The sequence below is a fragment of the Melopsittacus undulatus genome, chromosome 3 (assembly GCF_012275295.1).
Source record: "Melopsittacus undulatus isolate bMelUnd1 chromosome 3, bMelUnd1.mat.Z, whole genome shotgun sequence".
NCBI lineage: Eukaryota > Metazoa > Chordata > Aves > Psittaciformes > Psittaculidae > Melopsittacus > Melopsittacus undulatus.
In genome coordinates this window covers 94077584-94097824 of record NC_047529.1, presented here as the reverse complement: position 1 = coordinate 94097824, position 20241 = coordinate 94077584, and the positions used below count along the sequence as shown (strand labels likewise).

At 38.9% G+C, this 20241-nt stretch overlaps 1 protein-coding gene across 1 annotated transcript in view; it reads left to right on the top strand.

Annotated features, from left to right (window-relative positions):
- Positions 1 to 20151, top strand: part of AKT3 (AKT serine/threonine kinase 3) — a 137695-nt gene extending 117544 nt beyond the window's left edge. The window contains exons 11-13 of the mRNA XM_005146018.4: positions 1945 to 2032; positions 12057 to 12159; positions 14947 to 20151. Of these exons, the coding sequence (XP_005146075.1) occupies positions 1945 to 2032; positions 12057 to 12159; positions 14947 to 15032 (277 nt within the window). The 3' untranslated portion in view covers positions 15033 to 20151. The remainder of the gene's footprint in view (positions 1 to 1944; positions 2033 to 12056; positions 12160 to 14946) is intronic.
- The last annotated feature ends 90 nt before the right edge of the window (positions 20152 to 20241 follow it).

Here is a 20241-nt window from a genome sequence, read left to right as displayed (position 1 = left end):
GCATTCTTCTGTCTGTCTGTCTCTTCTTTAGTCCTCTTGCATCCTCAGTTTGTTCTCAACAAGTTTTTAGTAGTGGGCATGTTGCTGTGTCACTCCAAGGAATTTGCCTGAATGCAGCCAAGTGCAACAGCCAGGAAGGACAACACAAGTGGTCAGCCTTCCTGCTGCTGCCCAGCAATGCCTGTTTAACTGAATTTACCATGTGCACTAAAAGCAAACTGTGACCAACCAGCCAAATACATGGAGAGCAAAGTAAAAATTTGCTCCTGTAGCAACTCCTAATGCATTTTTAACCTCCAAACAATCTGACCCATCAAATATATAAACCTTTAGAATTTAAAAGATAGTTCTTTGTAATTAATCTTTGCAGACAGTAATGTTTATTGGAAACTTACATTTACAAGCTTATTCACATTCAAGTTCTCATTCTAGCTGATGCTAAATAGGGTGAGAGCATAGAGGTTAACTGAAGCTCAGCTTTTCTTTGAGCAGCTGGATGGGAAGATAATGAGAGAAGTCTGGAGACTGCAGGCTAACTGGAATACTTTGCAGAGATGTAGCAAATTTTACAATAAGTAATTGAGAAACAAATTGGAATACAGCTTGGAAATAACTTTATACCCAGTCTGCAGGGCTGAGTATTCCAGAATACTTTTGTAATTGGACAGCAGGGTAGTACCAACACAAATTCTTTTATTTTCCTTAGTTGTGGGAATTACTGCTTCTTGCAATAAATGCTTTAGAGAGAAATCTGTCTTACTTAAAAGGTTGCTTTAAAAATTTCTCTTTATGTCTTTAGCAGTGCCTTTTAATGAAGGACAGATTGCTTGTGTCACTCTTTTTGTCCATATTTAATATACATGGGCTGCTTATTCAGTTAAGATTAGCTTTTTTCCTGTTGCAGTTTCTCTCTGTTAGTCCAGTAGGATAGCCAGTCTCAGGAAGAAGTTAGATGAGAGCTGAGCAGTGCTGCGTCCATGTGCTCTTAAAAGGGGCAGAGATTCCCTTTACTGGATGTGTAGTTCTTTCTTGGCTACCACCAGCAGCTCAGGGATGCTCACTAAATTTGTTTAATCAAATTTGTCTTACTAATGAAATAAAAACCTGACAGTCTGTCTTGTTTTCTCATTGCTGGGTTAGTTTTCTTCTAAGTAAGTGAGCTGACTCAGCTCAGAGTCATCAGTGGGAATGATGCTGTGAATGCAAGTGAGAAGGGAGAGGTATAGGCAGGGTTGGGACTCTCTTTTGGCAGCAGTGACCAATTCCTCGAGCTCAGATCACCTTGGGCAAGTTCACCCAAAGTAGGTGGAATTCAGCTCCTAAGATGATTTACCAGACAGTCTGGCTTTGGCAAGCTGTAGGCCACAGTGAGTAGTGTGGTTATTTACAATGGCCTTTAAATAACCTTCTCAGCAGGCCTACAATTTATTAATTTATACTAATTGACTCAGATTGAGACTATTTTATGGTAATTGGTTAATTGTTACAGCACCCAGATGCAACAGCAGTGAACACTGTATAAAAATGATGTGTGAGTCATTACTGATTCAGTGCCTGGCACCTCCTTGGCAAAATTTTATGTCAGCATTGTTGGGTTGGTTTTGGTTTTTAATAGTGCCAGGAAATCAGTTGGTCTTTAAAGAAAACTAAACTTAAGTATGTTTTTAAAATGAATGAATTATTAAAAAAGCTTATCAGGGACAGTAATGAACACTGTAGTTGGAATAATCAAATAGAATAGTCCATTGCATAGATACTTCTGCTATCACATTTTATCTCTAGATCACTTGAATTTGTATTAAGCAGGCTAGAATTACGTATTAAGAGGGTGAGAATTGTTCCCAGGTAGTCAAAAACAAATGGTCACTTTTCCAACGATTACAATAACTAATCTTCCTTTGGAGTAATGCTTGTTTAATATGATTTCTTTTCCACTCTCTTCAGACTTGGTGGAGGCCCAGATGATGCAAAAGAAATCATGCGTCATAGTTTCTTTGCTGGAGTAAACTGGCAAGATGTGTATGATAAAAAGGTATGTCTTTACATGACATTGAATAATCTGGTTTCTGCAAAGTGGTTTCTGTGGATAGTCATAGGACTGCTGCTCTCTGAAGTTAGTCAGTGTTTTTCTTTGCAACTTTTTGTATTAATACAAACGAATAATTGTTCTGAACTAGGTGTGCTTACTTAATCTTTTGGGTTTTAGTAACAATTTTCCAGTGGAACAAAAATAATTTTGAAACCCTATATAACTCAGCAAAGATTTTTTTTTATTTTGTTATGTAAATGTCCAAATCTTTTCCTTTCTTTTATTTTTTTCCTGGGCCTTCAAGAGAAAAGTAAGTGTCTCAAGATAATGGCAGAATAGGGAATTGAAGTTTGTCCTGAATTGTCTTTTTTTTTCTGCCTTTTATTGAAAAGCTATTTTATGGAAATAGGAAAATGAAGTGATTGGAAGGGACTAATAGCAAAACCCTGGTTTCTGATTGTTTGTGTTTAAGAAGAAATCTTTCAAACTGATTTTTAAAGAGATATCTAAGAAAATTAAAATAGCATTAAAACACTGAGCCAAAACAGCTTGTGGAGAAAGCAAGTACTGGGAATTCAATTGGAACAGTTTTCTCTAAACCCAGTCCTGTTCCTGTAATGATCAACACTTTGGGGATGATTTTAGAAAATGAATTTATCTTACTCAGTAGTGAAACTCAATTTGACTTAAGTTGTTTTATATACAGAAGCCGATTTTATCTCAGTACTTGTATAAGAATTTACTTGTTGCTATAAACCCCTTCTATTTTGATAAAGTCTTTTTTTTATATACCCCAACTGTTTTACATTGTTAATCTGTCAGTTGAGCTGTGTAATTTTAAAAGATAGATTTTTTCTCCTTTTTTTGCTCTGTTCAAATAAAAGGAAAATGGAAGACATACGAATGAGCAGAATATGTTTATGCTACAACGTCAATGATACAAACTGTTTTTTCAGTTGTTGTTGAACTGGAATTTTGAAAATGTGTGGTTGTTGGTGTGGTACTTCTCTGACAAATACCGGAATTGAAATAGGAGCCTGAATATGATGATACAAAATATGGTACTCTGAAGTTACTTGGTACAAGTGTGATTTTTCCCTGGCAGTACCATTAGGTTTCAAGGAAACTCTAAAATAAATAATCAGAGCAAGTATAATAATCAGGCTCTTTATGAGCTCAACCACTGGCTGGTTATTTAAGGGCATTGGAGGAAAGCACTTTGAGGATAAAATCTAAAAATACAAGTTGAGGACCTTTGGAGTTTGAAAAAACTCCACTAAAATCGATTGGATTGCAGTGTGCCAGGAGTGGGTGAGAAAGAAAAAGCTGTTACATTACTCTTGCTCTGTTGAAAAAGGATTTCTTAATTATTCTACATTAGAAATAGAATTCTCAATTCTACACTCAACAGTATGTTTAGTTAGGAAAATACAGATACTCTTAATTTTTAAACATGTAATTTGAGTCTTTCCATACGACCGTGGCAAATATCTTTCAGTCAAGAACTTATTTCGAGCTATTAAAATCAAAGGGTGTATATTGCAGGAATTAAAATATATATTAAAATTTATATAAATATATTTAATTGCAGGTATTTTGCTTTTATATTCATGGAAGTGGATATGGCTTATTAGAGTATTATAACAGGAGAAATTGTAGTCATTCATTGTTTACTCTATTGTTCCTTTGAGAAACTAAATCTGCCAGTAAAAAAATCAATTGAATTTCCTCAGTTGAACAGTTAACTTCAAGGATCATAGAATTGTTTTTATGCAGTTCTGGCACACCATGTATTTTTTATGGAAAAATAGCTCATGAAGATGCCTTCTGACAGTATGTTTTTCTGTTTAATTAAGAAATAGTTTTGTTGCTATTACAAAGCCCATTTGTCTGGCTGGTTAAAATACCCAATTGTTCTTTCTGCACACACAGTCTTACCAGTTCTGAAGTATGCAAAGAGTAAAACTGCTCTGAAATACAAACTTGAAACATAATAATAAGGTTAATGAACTTTCACTGAGTATGTTTATTAGAATGCTTATATGAATATTTTTGAGGTTTTGGTATTCTAAAATAACTTGGGAGGAATGTGCATCCAAAAAATTTGATTTTCAAATAGATTTATTCTATGCTTGCTTCTGTTGCTGTTTATTATTAGTAGTATAGTCTTCAGCAGTAGGGTCACTTGATGAAATTGATAGTTGATATAATTATTTGCATAGTAAAAATATTTCACAGTATTCTTGCCTGAGGTTTATGCACCATGAAACTGTAATTTTCTGGCTGCATTTCAGGAGTGTGTTGCTGTTAGCAATGAAAGAACTGAAGTTCATATTCAGAGTAATGGAAACCAAAAAATCATGTGTGTTCCAAGTGGTTGCTGGGGGATGGTTTAGTACATGTGCACACTCTGCTCCTGTGCCACTAACTGTAGCATTTTTTGCTAGAGATTAGGGTTAGTACATCTCTGTACTTACTAGGTTATTGCTTTACTGGTGTGATTAGAGACATAATTATAGATCTGTAAACTTAAGAGTACTTTATGCAATAAGCAGTAGCTCTGTAGGGTAAATGATCCAAATGGTCAAACAGAATTATTAGCTCTCTGATGCTGCTAACGAGTTAAACTAATCTGGTACTACACAATGACAATAAAACACTGTGTGGGCACACTGGAGCAGAGAAGGTCGTTGCCTTTAAATGAAAAATGTATAGTAGTTAGCATTTGTGATCAGATATATTTATTTTTGGCAGAAAAACCATGAGGGCATATGAAAGAGAGCAGCCTGTGCCAGGTTCTTCCTGTGATCATCTCAGCCCTGATGAGTTTTTAGCTCTGTGCCTGGGTATGAGAAATTGAGTAGTTTGGCAAACTTTGAAGACTTCAAAACCCCATATACTGCTAAATAAAATATTTGCTTTATTTTTAGCTAGGATTTAAAAATTTCTCTGTTACTCATTTAGGAATTGTTTTAGCTTATTTTTATTTGGGTTGCAGAAATGTTCTTAAGTAGTTGGATGTTCTGTCTAGGGTCTTTCACTGAGCAAAAAACACATGGGCATTAGTGTAAAGGTAGCAATTTGGGTATGCCTTCAGGATTGCAGCTTGAAGCACTTAGGTAGCCTCATGGCAAAGGAGATCCAGCCCTTGTAGCAAAGCCTGGGTTTCCTCCTGCATGTAATATGGATGAAAGAAGAAAGAAACCGTATGGGAATCTGGGCTGAGATACAGCTATCTCCTTTTGATTTCTGATTGTTTCTGAAGCAAATTAGGGAGTGCTAACATATTTATTAGTTAGCACTGGGAAGGGAGTAGGGACAAGTGTCGGTTACGGTTAAAGCTGGATTGTCTGACTTGGCTGCAGGCACACTCCTCAGGGTGGAGGCTGTGACTTTCAGCATAGAGTGTGATAGCTGCAAGAAACTGTTCCTTACCCTTCTTTACCTTTGCTTTACTTAAGACAGAACAACAGCATATGATGAAATCCCCTGGTTGAAGCCTGGGTTCAGGCCTGGCAAAATCTGCAATATAACTATAACCTGAAATGTATGTTGAGGTACTTTCATACTGGAAGGAAAGAAAATGTGGGAAATAGGAAAATACCAACATCTGGTTTTAGGCTGTTGCTATTTGAATCTTACTATTTTTGTACAATTACCTGCAGTGCGACAAAGCCTGCAGAAATGACCCTCATTACTTGCTTTTGTGTTGTTGCCATGCAAAGTAGTAAAAAGATCAAAGAACTGCTAACCAGTCTGATCTTTTCATTGTGTTTCCAGTGATCCTTCAAACTATATGGGGCAGACCTAGTGGTTGATTACCACCCTTTCCCCCAGCTGCTTAAATTTACAGGGAGGAAAATATACATAATAGTGTCTGATTCTTAAATTGTTACTGTAGTCTTGGGAATGTGGTTTCTCTCTGTTCGTGGTACCAGCATGTTACCACTTGGAAAACAGTTTGTCCATGGGCAAAACCCCCTGCTGAAGCCTGCCTTGCTGTGGATTTGTGCCATGAGTCATTTCACCACTGAAATCCCAGCCTTTCCTCCTCCCCTGCCTAGGACAACCACATGCAGTGTCTTAGCAGCATGCTTTGTAAGTTGCTGAATTTCAGTTTATGTGCGAATAGACTGTTTACTTGGAACATCATTGAGTAAGTTAGCTGGTTTGTTAATACAAATACTTTTCTTTTTGTTTGAGTTGGGAAGTCTGCCTGTGAACTGTGACATGTTTTTAGCACTTCCAGCTGAGCATGCGTGTGTGTAAATACAAAAAGTGCATTTCACTGATGTAACCCCCACTCTCTTCTCACAATATACTTTATTTTTCCCACTATTCTGATTTGGCTGATCTGTCTCTTCTGTTTAATTGTAGAAAATAACAACTTTGCAGGTTTGGTTCTTCAGAAAAGTTTAAGGTAGATGAAAGTTTGATGTCTGGACATCAAATCATTAACTTTCATCGTCAGAAAGAACTGTAAGATTTGACACTGATTTTGACATACATGAGCTGTGAATAATAAACTGGATTGAAATTGTTTAAATATAGCATATGATGACAGTACAAGTCTTTACTGAAATACCTGTGTTGGAGTTATTTTTATAATAGATTTTCAAAATACACGTAAGAAAAGCAGAATTCATCTCGTACATTGTAATTTATTAATAAAGAAGAGGCATATCGGTTGGGATGCAGCAGAGATTTTTTTTTTAATCAGACGACATGGAATGTCATACTGAAGTTGAACCATAAGTAAGATTCAAATAGTTACTCCTCTGGAATAAAACCTGAAATTGAACAACAGTGCTCACTCTTTTATATTTATATTTATATGACACATAAAGAATTAGTGTGTTTGGGAGTTTGGAGATTATAATCTAGTTATCTTGTTTATTTAAATGCATCATTCAGTGGGGGTGGTGTATAGCTGCTCCCCTTCCTTTCACACTTTATCTCAGAATACTATGCAGCTGCAGTCTGTTGGTGGATGAGATTCTTATGGTAGTGTTAATTCTGAGCTTGTTGGAAGGAAAATTCTCTTTACATTAAAAGGAGAAGGAAGATCAGATTGATGTTCTTAAGCATCATATTTTTCATTTGGAAGATCAAGTGCATCACAGTTACTTTGAAGTAGCTTCAGCCACTTCCTATACAACACCAAGACAAATGATTCCTGTCAGATTATCTCTGAGCAAATAATGTAACATATTTGCTCTCATACTGAAGTGTTTGTGCAGTTGTTCAGTAAATGTGAGAAAGCTCAAGGTGTAGGACAGAGCTTGTCTGTTCATCTCTGTGTGATGGTACAGTCAGGTACTGTACCTGCCCCTTTCCTTCCGGAGAGATGGGTGGCTGATTTCCCAGATCCTAAGCTGTAGAAAACCAGTGGTGTTTCTCACATGCTGCTCGTGATGGATTCCAAATGGATGCTGTTCACTAGAAATAATAAAGACACTAAGAATTCGATATTGCTTCTGCTGTCATTTCTAACATCAAGCCTTGGAAATGGCTAGGGCAGATTCAGCTTGACAGATGGGTGTGAAATGCTTTTTGTCTTGAGCATCAACTCTTAACTCACACAGAATTTAGACTTTTATTTCCTTATTTGTACACGCACATACGTATTCATGTATATGTGTGTGTAATACATGAATGTAGAAAATCTGTATTTCTGGTGCTTTGAGTAAATCATGCGTGCTGGAGGTGCAGTCTCCTGTCTGATTCTAGAGTCTTCTGCCTGAATTTGCACAGACTACTAGAAGAGGGAAATCATCCCATATTAAGGCTCGGCAGCTGGGACTGAGCAGCACGCTCCTCTCACAGACAGACAAGGCCTGTGCTTAGCAAAAGCTCATTTTACTCCTTCTGGAGCAGGTTATTGGGTGTGCCTTGCAGTGCTCACATTACTCTTGGACTTTCTGACTTCTCAGGACAGAAGTGGAGAAAAGCTGTGGCAGTAGTGGCTGGATGCCATTTCCTTGTGCACCAAACATGAAATGCCACTGGCAATAGAGGGACATCTTCATGTTGTGATCATCAGAGCTGTAGTTAATGTTGGGTGTTTTATAATAAGTTCAAATGACCCTGGGGATGTCTAGGGAAACTCAGGTTTTGTATCAGTCTAAGTGGCTGTTTGCAGCAATTGTACCTTATTTGTCTTTCTGACTGTTTTGTTACAGCTGAAGTTTGTGGAGATTTTACTTCCTGTTTTTCAATATAACCTGACAAGTAATGAACAAAGGTGCTACTCCTCCAGCAAGATGATTGCCAAGTTTCTTTATCATGGCGTCATGTGTTGATGACATGGTTTACAGAATCTGTCTTGAATGGTTCTGTCCCAAGTCCTCTGAACGTGGTGTCGAAGTCCCGTATCCCTTTGTATACACTTGCATGCATCATTTATACCATACTCTGTGCTTCTGCTTTCCCTGAAAGGTTGTTAGAAAAGGATTTGTTAGTGCATTTCTCTAATTTTCTTCTGGAGGTGATGCCCAAGCTCTGTGTGCCAGTTTCTTGACAAGAATTATCTTGGAGATTCTCCCATTAGAACTGGGAGTGTGCCTTGCGAATGTCCCAACAATTATATGAACATCGGAGAAAGAATTTCCTTGAGGGAGAGGGACATGTTCCTTTGGTGGCAGATGAGGAGTCTGGAGTGGCATGTCCACAAGACTACAGCCACAGTTGGTTTGGTGTAGCTGGGGCAGAGCAGATAGAAAGGAACAATCCCCTGTTCGGGCTGTCCTCACGGCTGGGCTGTTGGAAATGATACTGTGAAGGAAGGAGGCAAAGTGTATGGAAAGAATTAAGAAACCTTCAGCAGCTCTCTGTTGAGTTGTATCTGTGGGTCTTGATCTCAGCGACCATTTCCTCTTTCCCATAGGCTGCAGGGTATGTGAGGTTATAGATTGTATAAACACCAGTGTGGATTGTTGTGGGGAGCCACTGGGCTGCATGGTTTGTTACTGCAGTTCCTGAAGTTTCCCACTGCCTTCAGTGTCCAGGATATGAAAGTTACTGCTGTAAGATGGATGAATTCTAAAACATCAGTGACATAAATTTGCATTGGGTTTCTTCTTGGGTTATAGTCTGGAGTTTTGTGGTTTACCTTTTTCAGTGCCCCAGACAGCCGAACGTCTGCCATAGCTGGAAGTTTCATCAGCTGACTTACTTACTGGATGTTATCAATAAACAGTTTTCTATTAAGCCTAGTTACCGAGCATCGAATTGGGGCACCAACTTTATCCCATCACCTGTGATTGATGAATTTTCTTTTAATAGTGCTTTTCATATGTGATTGGAATTATTACTGTAATTATTAAGAGTCATTTAGAGCTGTCTTCTCTTTCTGAAATAAAGTCTTTGGAAGTATTTTCATAACCAGAAGGGTGGTGATCTAAACCCGTAGTGAGGCCCATTGTTTCGGTAACTCCGCAAACAAACCAACAAAACAAAAATCAAACCACAGGGTTCTGTGGTTTGATTACTGAGAATACCAGTAATTAGCCAGTAAGTTTTTGAGGAAGAAACTTGCCATCTAATGCCTTACCTTTTTCCTCTCCAATTGCAGATTCATAAGTTGCTCTATATTATGGTCTTACCCTGCCTTTCCATTTGTTTTTAATTAACTTCTTTGAATTACAGTCATTAAAAGTTGCAGAGTGCATGTTTTCTCCTTCACATAGTAGTTGTAGCATGAAAGGTCTCCGTTTTACTTCAGAGCAAGAGTGGTTTGTTCTATTTTCTGCTGTGTTGCACTATTGGAAAGACATTGCTCCTCGTCCTTGCCTTGAAAAACAAGAACATCTTTCTTAAGCTTTTATTTTAACGTGAAAGTTTTAATTCCTGTGAAATGGCATTTCCCCTTTCTGATCTGGAAATACAGTCCCCGTCAAGGAGGCAGTAAAATTGTCATGAACCTGTTACCTGGTGGTTTGGGTTTCTTTCATACTGAGTTTATCTAATGTTTACTTCTGTTGCTGAGAACTGTGAAAGTGTCTTTTAAAAGGATGTGTAGTGGTGGGCATTTGGCCTTGGATAGAGTGCGTTGCCTGGCTTCATGTAATATTTTTTTTGTAGCTTTCTGAGTGTTTTCTGAGAGAGAAAAGTGACAAAAACAGCAGTGTGGGATGTTCCACAGGAGTCACTTTGTGCGCAGGAATTGTGTGGCCACTTTGCTGGGGGGGTGCACAACTTTGGAAATCTGTTTTAATACTGCAGAATTGATGGGATGGCCAAATACTTACAGAAATAGTTTTCACAGAAGTGCAGGAATTTGTACATTAAAACAGAACAACTTGTTTCTGGATTCTAAATGTAACTGGATTTATGCCTGGAAGATTATTCTGATGTTGAGTTAATGTATGTTAGCTCCTTAAGCAATTTATCCTACAATGCTCAAACCCTTTACTTCAGATACCCTCTGCTGTGGTATCTTTTCCATTCAGGAGTATGTAAGGAAAAATTGAATTTAGTGTTGTAAAAGTATTAATCCTATGTATTGTGCTGTTAAGTATACACAAGTGATAGATTTATCTTTGCTTAATAGTTGCTTGGACTGTTACTGAAAGTTTGGATCAGATGAAATAGGGTATGTACTCAATGCCTTAGTATGTACTCAAAAGGGAGAAGAGAGTCAAACTGTTGAATGAAGGATTATGCTGAAGGACTTGTAGGTGTATCCTGGGAGAAATGGTGACAGAATCTGGTCCCATGTCCAAAGAACCACCAGTGTTCTGGTGTGGTTCTCATATTGCAGAGTACAGTGAAGGCATCTTTCTCCAGCTAACGAGGCTTTCACAACACCAGCTGTCAGTGTAGTACATCCTGTGTGAGAGGGAAAACATGAAAAGAACTGAGTGGCAGTTTTCAATTGTTAGTATTATAAAAATTTATCATCAAAAAGAAGAGTTTCTGCAGTGTGTGTTGTGTATTGTAAATCGTGTCTGGTGCACTGAACTAGGGACAGCAGGGGGTGGAACAGCAGTTTCACTTCCTCTGCTGTGGGGAAAATGCACAAATTAATTGTTCGGTGTTAGTGTTTTGGAATTGAGAGAACATGAAACCAGTGTAAACCACAGGCAAACTCTGATAATATCAGTGAGCCATAATGTAACCTGTTACACAGAAAGGGAAATTGATACACTATCTTCAGGGTGTGTATTTGTATTTTAAATTGCATGTGAGGAGATAACACCAAAGGGCTCAAGGTACAAACCAAAACATTGTCCCCTCCTTTACCCCTCTTCCCTCCCCCCCCTCCCCCTATGCAATACCATACATACTAACTGCTGCATTGGGGTGAACTGGCATGAGGCTGTGTGATATTCCATATTGATATTCCTGTTAAGATCTTTGGCCTGTAGGTAGTTGCTCTGAAGGAGAAGGTGAATATAACCAATCTGATTCAGAAGAGAGGCAAGGAAGTTGAGCTGTGAGCAACTAGTGATGTGGTGTTGGGAAATACCACGCTGTATGGTGCAAGCAGTAGGCAGGATTAGATCCACTAAAGCATGAACTGGCCTTTTTTAAATATAAAATTTATTTTCAAATTCATAATTTCTTCTAAAGGCAAGTTCAAATCTAGGCCTTAGCTCTTAAATAAGAAAAAGAGAAGGTATCATGCTTTCTATGCTTTCTGTGTAGTCCTTTTTGCCTTAGCTGTTTATACTACCCAGTTGTGATGAAGTACCTAGAAGTGCCTGTCTCTGACACTTATTCAGGTAAATAGGATGGTCTGAAGAGTTTCTAGGTAATTATGCAGCTGAATTTATCTGCAAGTCACATGAGAGTGGTACTTGGAATTTAGTCATGTTGTGCTATTACTTAGATTTTGAACCAGTATTTTTGGGATTGACTCTAATGGCTTCTATCTCTTACTAGAAGTTACAGACTCAGCTGCCTGTCGACAGCCGCTCTACTTGTTTGATCTGGGTGTAGGGAAAAAGAACAAACTTGTTTTCCTGGTACTAATTTGGCTGGTTTCAGGTATAGTAATTGAATTCTGTTTCTTGGTCACTTTCAGCTTGTACCTCCTTTTAAACCTCAAGTGACATCGGAGACAGACACCAGGTATTTTGATGAAGAATTTACAGCTCAGACTATTACAATAACGCCGCCTGAAAAATGTAAGTCAGAAATTACACGTAAGCATAATTTAAAATAATAAATTCCTAATAAAGCACTGCATAAGGGTTTTTCTGTTTGAATGGAAAAGCTCTTCTCACTGTTAGGAATAAAAAACTTTGTATGGAAGTGTGTAACCTCAGTGACAGTGTTCTTTTAAAGAAGGAGTAATTACAAAGGTTAGAATATTAGATCACTCTGGGTTGCATTTGGGGGGCGTTTTTTTTGGTGTGATTTTCTTTTTCTTTTGTTGTCATTTTAAATAAAAGAAAACGCCAGCTTCAAATGTTTGCTGGTTGGCACCAAGGTCACAGTTCAGCAAAGTACTTAGAGCATGGGCCTTGCTTTAAGCACGTTGGCCACTGCTGGTGGCTTCAGGGGGTTCTAGGTTCAGTGAGCCAGACATATTTTAAAATGCTTTGAAGACAAAGGAGGTAAAACACAAAAAGTGGAGGTGTCAGTTACCTGAAAATGAAATTTCCTGTCAAAGTCACGTGCTTCAGCAGAGCTTTTAAAGACGTTCCCAATACAGATGTAACTGCTCTTGCTGGGCCTTGCAGCTTCCTTGTTGGAGTGAGTGTAATGTCACCATAGTTTATATTTTTGTCATCTTCTGCTATGTACACAAGAATCATGATCCAGGCAGACAAGCTGGGGCTTAACAGGGTTCCTTACCAAGGCAGAGCAGTTAAAATCTTGCTGCTGAGCTCTTGAATGAATTTCCTTTATGAGTGAGATTTTATTATTATTATTTTTTTAATTATTATTATTTTTTATTGGAGGATGGGGAAAGAGGATCACAAAGGTGGACAATAAAGGCTGTAGTTAAAGTTGTTTACCCTGATTCATAGAGCTGGCTTATGTTTTGGTGTTTTAGGATCCCTGGGCTTAGCTGCAGTTTTCTGTTGACATACAGATCTGGAGTATTTTCTGGATTTTGCATTTCAGTGTTTAAACAGAGTCATTTAAGTGATTTTAAGTCTCCCTGCTGTGACAAAAATACACCTCTCTTCGCCCATTCATCTCGATAAGAATTCAGTCATATTTGTAATTTGAGCAAATTTTGTTAAAATACGGATTAACTTGGAGTTTGTTGACTCCGTATAATAAAGTCCTGATCTCTTGAAACGTCACACGTGCAATGAGAATGGCTATTCATCCCTCGGAGGCTGAAGCAATAGAAGATATGTGATAGGCTACTGAGACTTCAGCTTTACATTTATAGAATTCAGAGCAGGTGATCAGTACCCATGCAGGGAAGTGACTGACCTCCCTAAAGTACCGACCCTGGCCTCTGGTGGTGGTCTCCCTGCTGCAGAATGAAACGTGGCATGGGCTGCAACCTCACCCCAGTCCCAAGAATAATACAGGGGGGGTGATGCCCAGCAGCAGTGCAGAGATCAGCTGAAGCTGAGGAAGCCCTCCCAGAGAGCTGGCAGGGCTGCATTGCCAAGGCTGCGGTAAGTAGCATGGGTGGCAGCACAGAGGTGGAAGTTCTCTTGAGCCAGGTAGATCTGGAAAACTGCTGCCACTTCCAGTGAGCTGCATTGGCTCGAGGACCACAGAGGTTTCCATTTTCTGAGTACTGCAACAGGAAATGGTTTTAAATTATTTTCTTTTAAAATCTACAAGTAAATGTATTATGTACAGTATGGCATTATATCTGCCTGCTGTGATTATGCAAGAGGGGGTTGAAATGTGTTTTAGGTTGGGTTGGTTACTGTGTATCAGAAAGTTAAAGTTACTGCTGAACTAAAGATCCTTTATAGTTACAGAAATAATGTTTATAACGTTCAGGCCAGTTATTCAGATACCAAAGCTTTAGAAATTATGGTCAGTGAATATTGAAACTATATTTTATCTACAGCAATCAAACTGATAACAAAACAGGCTCTGTTTATTAACCTAATTGAAGTTGACAGTGTGAGATGGAGATTGTACTTGAAGTTACAGAACTGTGAGGCATTGTTGAAGTCAGGTGGCCTAATCAGAGCAATTGCTCCAACCTGCATTAACTCTAGGTTTTTATATGTAGAATGTATAAAGATACAAAAGATACATAATTCTGAAAGGTTGCATATAAATACATTGTTAGAATAACAGTTTCAATAGGAGTCTTTAAGGATAAGCACAAAAATCCATGTGAGAATGTAGATCCAAATTCTCAGAGTTAGACAACATCTGGTGCCTGGTTTCCATTGGCACTGCAGGAATTATGTAAATAAAAATATTTATGAATTTGGCTTAGTCCATGTTTCCTCTGATCCCAGTAAATACTGTAAAAATAGTTTACTAAGAAATAATATGTAAGAATAGAAACCCATAGAACCTGCATGAACTGTTCATTTTGTAGCTGTTTTTCCTTTTAACTCCCTTCAAAATGGAGGAATATTGAAATAAGATTATAATTTCCTGAACTCATCTTAAGAAACAATGAGGCTGGCTGCTTTGATCAGCCATCAGCTTTTGTGCTACCAGAAACTAGACGTGCTGGCATGTTTTGAATAGCCTAGAAGGGGTAGGAATAATTGAAGTTCTCAGGTGATAGTCATAATAAACCAAACCAACCAACCCACCCAGCCTGAAATAGATGGTGACTTATTCAAAAGATGTCCTTCCAGTGAGCATCACTCTACCGTGTAAGCATAAGCTTACATGACTAAGGTCTTGCTTCAACTCGAGCCTTTAACCTCGGCATTGAGCCCTGAAAGATGTGCTGAGTATCAGGTGAATAATAAAACTTTGTTGCAAAAAAAAAAATGACACTTTGAACTTCTCCCTTAATACAGATGACGAGGATGGTATGGACTGCATGGACAATGAGAGGCGGCCGCATTTCCCCCAGTTTTCCTACTCTGCAAGTGGACGAGAATAACTTTTTTGTTCTGCTGCTTCACTGTCATCTTAGGTTTATCACTGAAAATGATTCCTGAACATCACCACCAGTACTAGAGACTATTTGAGATAGCAGGGGCACTTTCAGAGACCATTCCAAATTGAACAAGTTGCTTTCCCAAACCTACCTAAAATCCATTTTGGTTTGCATGAAATAGGAGAATTTCTGTACTACGCTCTCCCGCTGTTGCTGCTGCCCACAGTCTCAGTATAATAGCAACATCAAGAAGTTACTAACAGTTTCTCTGAAGGTAGATGACTTGGCTTCAGCAATGTACACCTTGTTGCACAAGTAGTCATCTATTTTTCCTCACAGTGGAAGCTAAACAAAAAACATGTTGGTCCAGCTTATCTTCTTTGAGAAGATGTATCAAAAATGTAATAGTCTAAAGAGACTAGTCTCTAACCTTTCCTTGCGTCTGTTTGTGCTGGTTAGAACAAGGCAACATAAGGGTGGTGATGTACATATGCAAGGTTTTTGTTAGGCATATCATTACTTGAAGCAGGTTTCTGTCATTAACATCTGGCTGGAATTTGTTTGGGGAATGTTTGCGAGAAGGACTTAAACTGTTGATATATATAAATATATATATATATATTATTTTTTAATTACTGTTGGATACTACAGAAGAAGCAGAAGGGCTGGGCTCACCCAGCCTGCCACTTAGAACTTCCAGGTTCATGTGCAATCATGGAGAATCGAACATTATACATGCAAGAAATGAAGGCATAAAAGCAGCAGTTTAAGGGGTCTTATAATTTGCACCAGATAACATCTTTCTCATGCTTTTCTTTTTCTTTCATGATATACATCACCTCTGATGGCTGAAGAATGTAGACAGGCATAATGGTAATGCTTTTCACCAAAATGTGTGCACCAAGGTAAACAGGTGTTTGCCTTACTCGTTTTTCTTTTGAGGTTGTGAATTAGCTTTTTCTCCAGGTGTTTAACTCTGAACAGTCTTTTTATTTTGGTTGTTTTTTTGGTTATACTGCGGTAGTATTTATTTTTAGAGATAAGGATTGTATGTGTCATGTTTGCAAATGCTGCTACATCTTAGATAGAACAGGCTTAGAGCAGTTAATTTTGTACTATATGGAAGGACTGTACAAGCTGAAGGGAATAATGCACTTTTCTCCCATGTGGAAATTTTAACAAGGCTCTGAAATTGTACACAATGCTTAGAATCAGATTTTTATGAAAGAAATACTGTCATTTAATCATTTGGCAGTGGAGGTGAGGAATTCCACCTTCATGTGCCAAATGGTTAAAAACAAGCAGACAAAAAAACTACATCTTGTGCTCCATAAATGTGACGTAAGAGGCTGATGGCACAATAGCAAATTTCTGTTCTGTATGAAGGAATTGCATTTGAACAACAAGTCCACCGTGATTACAAGAAAAGCACTTTATTTTAATGATTAAAAAGTAAATTTCTGGGATCAGCCATTCTCAAGAAGGGTTTGCCCTCAACCAAAAGAGTCCCAAAACTCATCGTGTTACATGTAACTGTGGTACCTGATTGACTGAATTTAAAGCATCCACTGATAGGAAAAGGTCTTTTTGTTTACGAAGATCTGTCTCTAAAAAAACATGTGCATAAACTTCAGCTTTGATCTTCAGCAATGATAATCTTAATAATAAACCCTTTGGTGCTAGGAGTCGGGACGTTAGGCAGTGCGGTGATAGCGCGCACGTGTCCTTGCTAACGACACCCAAACCCCCTGACTCTGTGGGATTATCATTCGAAGTATCTCTGCGTTCGGATCGTATTAGGTCCCACGAAGACTGTGATAGCGCAGAGTATTGCTGGTTGTGTTGTGTGAATGAGTAGATGAGTCTGTGGAGAGAGATACTCCTCTGCAGATGCCTTAGCCTCTTGATGCGGAAGGTTGCGTGCCCTAGCATGAAGCCCACTGCTGGCAGTGCATGTGCTGGGACGGTCAAGGGGTAGATGGGCATTTAGCAAGGCAGCTAAAGACACAGGCAAATTTAGAGTTTTTTATGTTTTGTGTTTTCTCTTTAGTAATGGATGGATAATCAGTCAGAAATACATCATGATGTATATTCTAACTACATAAGATCTCCTTCTGTTACCTTGTAACACTAAACATGTCTAGGGATTAGATTATCCCTCTGCAGAGAGAGGAGCACAGCACATGTGTTGCAGGTCTGTTTGGCACTGGTGGCATAGAGGTGTCTGCGCTGATGCAGTGTGTGACTGACTGAAGTAACTGAGCACTTACCAATCAGACGGGCATTAATTAGTTTTCTGCAAAGGCCTCGTGCTTACAGACTTAAACTATGGTGATTCAAAATCTCTTTTTCCCCGTGTTGTCAGCTTGTAATAGCAATAAGTTTCTTGACACAGGGCTCCTGTAGCTAATGCCCAGCCAGTGCTGTGCCTCTGGCCAGCCGCTCCTTGTGTGCAGAAGCAGCCCTGTGGTTAGCGCACCATTGCGTAGTGAGCTAGAGTGTGGTTTGCAGTAAATACCTGTCAGTGAGCTATTTCAAAACCCTTTGAAGACTTCACTTTGCATTGGGTTGTCTGCCTTCCAGAACATCGTTGGGCAAGTTTATGATACAGAGAGAGTCCGTGGATACTTTGTGCTGCCCAGGGCTGGGGAATTCTCTCTCTTACCAGTGTTAGAAAGGGATGAAGGAAAGGTGGTGCCGCAAGAAACTCTTGAAGCTCTTCTTTTGCTGTTTGCAGTTGTGGTTGGATTTGGTTGGGAGGTGGTGGCGGTTCCCTTGGCGAGCCTTTGGAGCACAGTACGTTTCAGACTTTGACTCCAGCTTGTACTGACTTCCATGACCTAGAGTATGCCCTCCTTATACTGCAGCCATCTTGGAGGAAGTAGGTCATTTCTGTTTGGATTTTGGCAGTTTTGCACACAGCTTTGCTTTCCACACTAATCCATCTTCCAGTACATTCCTGTCGCTTAAAAAACATTTATTCCAGTATTGTTTTCCGTTTTTTTTCCATCTTTACTTGCGGCTTCTTCAAGCTGACTGTTCTTGCAGGGGCCATGTGCTTCTCCTAGAGTACAAAAGTAAGGTCTTTCCTTACTAACTGCAGGGTCTATATATTACACCTCAATGTACACACTTTGCTGCTACTGTTTGTACTGTCTACAGTAGAATTTCCTTATCTTGCTCCTGGTAGTGCATTACAGGCAAGCATGAAATGTAAAGTATTTATTTAAATAAAAACCTCTAAATTGGTAATTGAATTACCTCCCTGTAGCTTTAGAGTTTGTGACATTTCTTGACCTTGCTAGTTCTTTCATTAGATCCATGCAAGATCTAGTCATATGGTTAAGGATATTAAGCAGACACGACTATGAACCCAAGGAACCGTATTACTGTAGGTCATACTTAAACTGTTTATTTCCTTAAGTATATGACCCACAAGGATGTGAAATAACTACAAGAAACTGTTTTTGTACACTGTACATCCTTAGTATTTTTACACGTATATGATAGGGATGCACATTATTTTCCTTCATACAGACAGCTTAAATAAAGCACTATGTCAATCTGCTACTTCTGTGTTTTTTAATGCTAATTTGTTCCGGAGGTTTGTAAATATATATATATATATGTTCAAGCTTGCCACAAAGGACGTATTTTTTTATATCTGCACATTACTATTAAATATCTTAGAGGATAAAATTCCTAAGTTGTTCTGTGTCAGAGAAAGAAAAACTGAAATGAGAAGGCTATATTGCAGATTACAAAAGATTTCTCGAGTTTTGGGTTAAATATTTACTTCATATTTTAAAGTAATTTTATATAGGTTAGACATTTCAATCCTGAAATGCACAAAGAATTTACTTAATTTCTTCTTACAAGAAAATGTACATCGTTATTTTTTTATCACTGTGTATATAATGACCTGTGCATGTTTAGTTACAAGTTTTCTTTGCTGTGAAGTCCTAGTGATAACTGTAACTTGCTGTGACGTATTTCAAATGCTGGGTGATCAGTTTCAGCTTGTACATTATTAAGTTACAGTATTGTCAAAAAAAAAGTTTTTATGACCAAGCAAGATGTATCTGTGCTTTGGACGGAGGCTGTTCCCATACAGATGGATCATGTTAATTCCATGAGGTGCATGTCACTTGTAAAAGGAAATTCGGGTTGCACTTTGGAAGGAATGATGGGCTATGTTCCTATCAGAACACCCACGATTGAAGTGATTTGTCATCTGATGAAATTCCTAGCCTTGCATCCTGGAGCTAAGTAATGCCTTAGGGGTAAGGAGAGGAAAAAACGGGCAGGTGGGATTTGCAGGGCACCTCAGAGTGGGACTCTTTGAAGCCCATGAGCTGGCCCAAGGCCATTTGCAGCAGCCAGCTCCGAGGGCTGAGCGTCCCTAGAGCAGTCAGGCACCTGGGTTTTAGCTCAGGTCTTTGGCAGGAAGGCTTCCTTGGAACTAGAGGTGCTTCATCCAGCTCTCAGGGTTTGGATTATTTTTTTTTTCCTTCTGTTTTCTCCCTCACCTTGTAATAGGGAAGTGCATGAGCCAGTAGTTTGGTGGGAATAGGCGATGTGATCAGCTGCAGCAGCAGCAGGACTGTCTGGCCAGGCTGCACCCCATGTCAGAGGATCCCGCTCTGGCTGTAGATGTGGGATCTCCTGTATTTGGTCACCTGGTCTGACACTTGTAAACTTTGTAAACCCAAGCATTTTGTGCCTAAGGAGAAGTGGGGTGGGGGAGAGCTTTAGACAGGTAGAGCTGGTGCTGCCTGTGCTCAATGACTAATTAATTGCTAGAAAATAGAGTAGCTGCTGCCTGGAAATAGATTCCTTCTAGACTCCCAGCAATGCACTGGATTGAGCCTACTCCTGGGATGCGTGTGAACACCTCCCCACCCAGGATGCATTGAGATGAAGCATGGCTGTGCAAAAGGTCCAAAAGGTTGAGGGTCCAGCTGTGCCTTGGGCCAGGGCATGGCAGCTCCAGGATCTCAGTGAAACCTAAATGTTGGGACTAGGTGCCAAGTTCTTTTTGCGTGTGTAGTTTATAGGCACTTTCTCCTATCTACACACAGATTTATGCTGTGGAATAATAAAAAAATAGATTTAAACAATAAGTTTGCATATTCCTACATTTATAAATGTATATTCTTACCTGTGTAACCATCCATAAAGTAGTGACACTTAAATAATTGTCAGCCTGATT